General features: G+C 32.5%; 1 protein-coding gene across 4 annotated transcripts; it reads right to left on the bottom strand.

Annotated features, from left to right (window-relative positions):
• Positions 1–897: 897 nt before the first annotated feature.
• Positions 898–6,175, bottom strand: LOC108324425 (bifunctional dihydrofolate reductase-thymidylate synthase). 4 transcript variants are annotated; one of them, XM_017557374.2, is made up of 12 exons: positions 5,963–6,175; positions 5,054–5,494; positions 4,561–4,960; positions 4,441–4,485; positions 4,191–4,256; positions 3,216–3,277; positions 3,056–3,130; positions 2,802–2,967; positions 2,587–2,710; positions 2,070–2,176; positions 1,838–1,955; positions 898–1,381 (listed from the first exon to the last, which is right to left on the bottom strand). In XM_017557374.2, the coding sequence occupies exons 2-11, from the start codon at positions 5,476–5,478 to the stop codon at positions 1,845–1,847; spliced, it is 1,581 nt and encodes a 526-aa protein (XP_017412863.1). In that variant the 5' UTR covers positions 5,479–5,494; positions 5,963–6,175; the 3' UTR covers positions 898–1,381; positions 1,838–1,844. The 4 variants fall into 4 exon arrangements, with proteins under 4 accessions (XP_017412863.1, XP_017412870.1, XP_017412883.1 ...); XM_017557381.2 differs by lacking the exon at positions 898–1,381 and adding an exon at positions 1,390–1,477; XM_017557394.2 differs by lacking the exon at positions 898–1,381 and adding an exon at positions 1,579–1,694.
• Positions 6,176–7,346: the final 1,171 nt, after the last annotated feature.

Raw genomic sequence — 7,346 nt, 5'->3', positions numbered from 1 at the left:
ACCACCTAGTGTCCCAAGGTTCATATTTTTTTTTGTATATTTTGGATGACTCGTAAAAAGGCCGGTTATAACCTAAAGGAATTGGTGAAATATCTTGTACATAATCATGTAATAGAACATATGAACTACTCTAATTCGTCAAATTCGTCAAGGTCGACTCCAGTTTGTCATAATTTATATATTTAAAAAGTATTTAATTTAAATACAATTTTATAAAAATAAACTTATATAGTAATGATTCAATGTACAATTTTAGTATATAAATATAAATTTGTATTAATAAATACTAACGTTAGTTAAAAATACTCACTGTAATTTCTTGCAAAAACTTTATTTACTAATTGCATAACCTTACAGTCCATGATTAACAAAACAGTTCAACTACTTGTTTGATTTTACATAAGTCAAACTTTTACGCATCTACAACTTATAATGCACACATTTCAATCACATTCGAAATTAACTCAACTCAACTTTAAAATAAAAGAATAAGAAATACATACTAAGATATTTTTGATGTTTCGTTAAATTTTAATCTTAATTTATTTTAGGTAACATCACTTCTAACATTTTATGGTAATTTTTACTCTAACATAAAAAACTTAGGAGATCTCACATTAATAACTTTTTTAACTTGTTAAATGAAAAATTGCTCGAGATAAAAAAAAATTAACTTCAGATTTTAGATTTTATGCAATATCAAGATACTTTAATAAAGATCTTAAACATCACAAATATAAATAAAGTCTTTGCTCTTATTTATTCTATAATCTTGTGCCAATTTAGCATTTGATTCACCAAAGATCCAAAACGGGTGGACTGTGGAGACTCTAATATTTACATAAAGAAAAGAGCAGCAGCACCCAGACATGCATGGATAATTCAGAAAAGCTGGTAAGATATAAATATTTGACACCTTTGAGTTTTAATACATATATGTATTTTTTGAATCCATCCTTTACTCATTTATGCGCTGATAGCTCCAAATCACAGCGGGAAATTGGCAAGGACAATATACAGAAGCAACAAAAATAAGAAACAACGAAGAGTGTCAAAAGATTAAACAAAGCCAGAAAAAAGATGTAGCAATGCTACATCCCAGTGATTCCGGCACTTCTTTCCTCCTTTTTTTTTACTGTGGCCAGGGGAGGTAAAGAATCATAATAAAATGGCCAACACAATACATATAAAAAATTCTCAAAAGTCAAAAGTATACGAGGAAAATGGAAAAGAAATGAAAAAACCCTCAACCTAAATCACCTTAGAGCCACGAGACATGTGGACCTAAAGGATTCCCAGTAGTAACAAGCAAAGCTTGAAGTATATCCAGCGATATTCTTTTATTCGTCCATAAATTTAACATATAGGTCCTATGGTTATACTTGAAACAATGAAAATACCATGTTTCAGTTTGATGACCGACATATGAAACACAATATCAATATCAAGTGAATGTAAAGCACTACCGACGCATTCTCTGTAAATTTGAGAAAAAGAAATTAATAACGTACTTTCAGAGTGTACCTTTAAATTCAGAAAATTACTAGTGAAATTGATTTTCAAATTTTTTATGTCGTGTAATAAACAATTTTGAAAATCCAATTTTATTTCAATTTTCATTGTTTGGAAGAGCAGAATTTTTACAGTCAGCCAGTCAAAACTAGTTCAATATGAATCCTGATCAGCAGTTTTTTCTGTTTGCCACAGGTGCAAATGTCAACCAGATATTATAAAAATTCCTTACATAAATAAAATCAAGCAAATATAATATATATATATATATATATATTATTTGCCCCATTTCAGAAAGCATAGAAGCAGGGTGTGAGAGTCTTACAAGATCCCTAAACAGCCATCTTCATTTCTATCTTCTTGTGAGAGTCATATCCAATGAGCTTGAAATCGGCAGCAACAAAGGAATCTATATCTTTCTTCTTTGGGTTTATCTTCAAAATCTGAATTGAGGTATAGGCAATCAACAAGGAAAAGGCAGTTTATACGAGTGCATAATTGTAAATATTTTGTGGGCATCTACGTTAAGCAAATGTTTTTTTAACATTTACACCTACCGGAAAAGGTTTTGGTTGATTCTGAAGCTGTTCCTGCAAAGGTCTCACATGATTGCGGTAAACATGTGCATCCCCGATAACATGACTAAAATCACCCGGAACAAGGTCTGACAAGAACAGGATATGATATGGTTAGATCAGTCCGATATCTGATTTCAATTTTATTTTAATATAAAAGCTGTATCTCTCTACGTAAGATTACAACCCAAAAACATCAGAGCCACACCCAAACTTTAAACGGTGAAACAGAACACACCCAAACCTATATCTTTCTTTTTAAGGGCATTCTAATTTTTCAGAGAATCTGATTATTGGCATCCAAAAGGACTATTTTGCCATTCCATACAAAAAGTATGCTAATCATAATAATATAAAATCTTTGTGAATCATAACCCATTAATCAGCTTAAAGTCATTTAAAATCAAATAATGACCAATCTGTATCATGAAAAGGAATTAAGATGCCATGTACGTCTGAGAACAAATTTAAGTCTGTAACACTGACATAATTTGCTTACCACAAACATGAGCAATCATGCATGTCAGGAGAGCATAAGATGCAATATTAAATGGCACCCCCAGGCCCATGTCCGCAGATCGCTGATACATTTGACACGACAATTCCCCATTTGCTACGTAAAACTGCAGGAATTTTTTGTTGACAAAACTTTATGAAAGCAGAACGAGAGAAAGAGATAGTTATTCCAAGATAAACCCAAATATAGCTGCAGACCTGCGCAAACATGTGGCAGGGGGGAAGTGCCATCAATTTAAGATCAGATGGATTCCAAGCTGAAAGAATGATCCGTCGATCATCAGGGTTATGCTTTATCTTGTTAATAACATCCAGAAGCTGATCAAATCCTTGGCCAGAGCAGTCAGCATGCATGTCAGTATACCTGTAAAATGTAAGATGGAAAATAAGGAACTAAGCAAGGCCACAAAATGATGCCTAATGACATATAAAATAAAGGTACATCCACCTACTTGGCTCCAAAGTGCCTCCACTGAAACCCATAAACAGGTCCTAAGTCACCCTCCTCCCTTTCTCTCAAACCAATGCTGTATATAAATTGTAAATCCAGTTAACAAATGCACAGAGAAGAAAAAATTGTAGTTCCTACAAAAATTAGTAGGTCATTCTTGCCTATCAAGGTATTCTCTAGATGCATTGCCATCCCAGATATGAATGTCTTTTTCTTGCAGCACCTGTCAATACAAAATGATTTCAAAATAAAATTCACTCTGGTCGTATCTAATGAACCAGCGAGACATTCTTGTAAACCACTAATATGCCTTCACGCACAACACAGTGATTTAATTGAATTTTGGTTCAGCAGCTTTTTATACTCTAGCTATGTTTGGAAAAATAACTAAAAATTGTTAGCAGGAAGCTATTAAGCTATATTATTGAGGCATGTGTTTTGGTAAAATTATTCAATATTAATAATGCAACATCCAGGTGCTAGTCATGTCATCATGAAACCCTTTCATGATAATATTTTAACCATTGCAAATAGATTTTAAAAAAACTTCAGTGTATATAGCGACTAAAAATATGGTCAATTAATATAAATAGAGACAATCCTCACTTTATAAACTAGTTTTGTAAAGATTAATTGCCTCTTAAACTCACTTCCTAATTCACGATAATGCCAACTTTATGGACATAAGAATTTATTATCAAAATTAGAGTCAACTAATGTCAAGCCCCCAATTTCATGAACATAGGCATTTATTATAGAGCCAACTAATGTAAAGCCAGCCTACAAATTCTCGAAAGCCCCGCTTTATCACGACATTTAGTCACTAAAAAATCGTTGAACATAAAAGGTATTGATATCTTAGTCATCAGTGCACAGATTAATAAGGATCCAACATATATCATTTGATTCACAACACAACAATGTATAAGTTGATTAAAATTTTGAAAAGAGAAGGGGGGGGGGCGCGGGGGGTGGGGATAATGAGTTGGGTAGGAGACTACAAAGCTTCCCATGTGTGTAAACCAACCTAGTTCCCCAATATTTGGTTCGTGCTGGCGACTTTGTGAACAGTAACATAACTAGAAAAGGGCATGTAAGCACGTCTGCGAGGAAAAGATTGGTACAGATATCATTACCTTGGCGCTTGTTGAGCCGCTGATAAACCAAAGAAGCTCCTCAACAACCCCTCGCCAAAATACTTTCTAGGAACCAAATTAAGAAATCATGTCAACTTTTATATCATGAAGTACAATATATATTCTTCTTCAGTCTTCATAAACTTTAAAAGTGACAAAACAAACAACAATTACATCAAAATAACATAAGGAAACGAAACAAGAAAAATAAGAAATTACTATGCAGTAGTTTATACAAATTCATACATACTTTGGTTGTTATAAGCGGAAAGTTTCTGCGCAGATTAAACCTCATCTGTGGAATTATAGAGAAGGTGTAAGCATACATATAAATCATTGCAACTGCTGAACAGAGCAATCGAGATGTTACCTGGCAGCCAAATTTCGACAAGGTACCAGTCCCTGTCCTATCATCCTTAATTGTGCCTTCAGAAATAATTTCTCGAACCAAACTTAGATACTTAAATTCCTCATGTCTCTCATAAATGAATTTTGGAAGAAAAGAAAATTTATTGACCTCAAAATTTAAAGAGTCTGAACCATTATCAAAAACTGGATCAGCATTTTGACCTAGGGACTCAGCCGGAGAACTCCTAACACGCACATAAGTGGTGAAAGAATAGCGGAGGTTGTCTTCCACCAAAGGAAATGATGAATACCATGGCTGGAATAGAGAGGTATCAACTCGAGGCATAAAAGTGTCACACTCAATGCTTGCCTCAACTTCTGTAATATGAGCAGCTTCGCATCCAGGTGCATTAAGAGCCTCTCTGTACATAACAATTATCAGCTACATCGGTAAAAAAAACTTACTATGATTACAAAAGGAAAGAAGCAGGAAGGTAACTAAAATATAAATATACCTGAATATCTCACCACCTCCTGTAAGAAATACTTTCTCAATTGACAGGCAGTATGGAGAAGCAGCCAAAAGTTCCATAGCAGAAGACACACTTCCACATATCACAACATTCTCTGCAGTTGCAATATCAAAGCTACCCGAGCGAGTCAGAACAACGTTAAGGCGACCAGGAAGAGGCCTATTCTCAGGAGGGATACTCTCCCATGTTTTTCTACCCATCACAACGGCATTCTTCTTCCCCGGATCAGATGTTATAGTAGTGATCTCATCAAAAAATTTGAGATCAGCGGGTAACATCCAGGGCAATTTTCCATCCTTAGAAATGCCCATATCTCTGGTGGCAATCACTACTGCTTGGTAACTCCTCTGTGGAGGAGGCTCTGACTTGCCATTGCCATTGGAAATCACAAAAGAATCACTTGCCATCAGAAGACTCAAAAGCCTGCGGAACAAATAAAGTGGAATCTGAATCCAACAAATGGAACACGTGCAGTATAAAATTAACGAGTTAATAAAAAATCCATCCTGTCCCCTGCCCTTTTCCCTGGCTGCAAAAAACAAATTCTCTGAACCAATTCAAATACTCTAAAAATACAAATTAGTATAAGAAAAATTTCCAAAATCCAGTCACCTACTTAAACTAGATTAATCATAAACACAACACTATGATCTTACTATGATCTTTCTCATCGCATCACAATAACTTAGAAACAGTAACAGAAAGACAATGAAACCATCTAAACCATAGAGAAAAACAATAAATTAAGAAGCAAACATAATCTCTAAAAAAATTATCACACAGCTTACCAACCAACATCAACTAATATAATCTAAAATTCCATAAACAACAACTGCAGCAGATTCAAAAATAAAATAAAAAATCTAGAAATACAGGAATAGAAATGTGAACCTGGAGATAACGGAACTAAAAGGGAGCCCGCGAAATGCACTGACCTAACAATGTTGTGCGAACTATTTTCTGCTTCGGTCTGATGCAAAATGTGAAGCAGACAAAAATAGTGAAAGAAAAAAAAGAAGCTGAAACCGAAAGTCAGAGTGTGTAAGAGAAGGAGAAAAGAGGTTTTATTGGCAGAGAAAACAAAGTAAAGGAGAGAGAGAGGAAATAAACAGAGAGTGAAAGCAAAATGGAAAGAGAAGAAAATCCAAAACCACAGTTGACGTGAAGTGCCACGTAGGCGTGAGTTTCTCTACAGTGTAGGTTACCGTAAAGTGAATTTCTATACATCTTTTTCACTTTTTCATAAATGCCCTTCCACCAACCCAAAGGCAATTATTTAAGGTAAGACAAATATTTGATTATATATAACCAAATTTATATTGTACTAAATAAACATTTTGATAAAACAATATTAAAAAATAAATTAATTAAATTAAACGATCATATGTAATATTAAGGTGTATCAATCGAATTAAATGACAAAGTAGTTATTAAAAGAAATTAATTTTAAAATGAAAATGTAGCAGTATATTTAAAAAATCAACAATAGAAAGGATTAATAATATTAGGATAAGGAATGTGTATTCATTTAACGAGAATGATAACATTTTAAAAATAAAAAATATATTGAATATTAGTCCAAAATAAATATTTATTTTATATAGTTATTTTTAATAATAAATAAATATTTTTTTAGTATGTACATTATAATCAGTTTTATAGTGAATACATACTTTTACATATGAACTATATCTTAGATTTATTATAGATAATTCATTAATAATTTAAAATGATTCAAAATTAAGAAAATTGATAAAAATACATATAATAAATAATTAATGAATTATATTAAATACATGTTCTAACATCTCATTTTAATAGTATACATCTATAAAAAGAGTCATCACACATAGATTCAAAAGGTAGATAGCTCCAAAGACAGGTTTATAAAGTTATTACAATGATCTCATACATAACCATAACATCAAATATACATACATACCAAGATTTTAAACCTTTTAAGAGTTATATTAAACTGAAAACAAAAACCAATATTTTAAACCTTTTAAGAGTTATATTAAACTGAAAACAAAAACCAAGATTTTAAACCTTTTAAGAGTTATATTAAACTGAAAACAAAAACATAATATTGATTTCCAAGACTGATGAAATAGAAAGTGAAAATTGTCTATATCTAAGCTTCAACAACATTATCGCCCTGCACTGGATCAATGAGAACATTTTCATCTACTCATACCATTAAGGTGATCATCGCAAACAAGAAGAAACACACAGACAAACAAACAGAAAGAAAATGATAAGCTAATGTACCAAA

Source organism: Vigna angularis, chromosome 1 (assembly GCF_016808095.1).
Source record: "Vigna angularis cultivar LongXiaoDou No.4 chromosome 1, ASM1680809v1, whole genome shotgun sequence".
Classification (NCBI taxonomy): Eukaryota; Viridiplantae; Streptophyta; class Magnoliopsida; order Fabales; family Fabaceae; genus Vigna; species Vigna angularis.
This window is presented reverse-complemented; position numbering and strand designations above follow the sequence as displayed.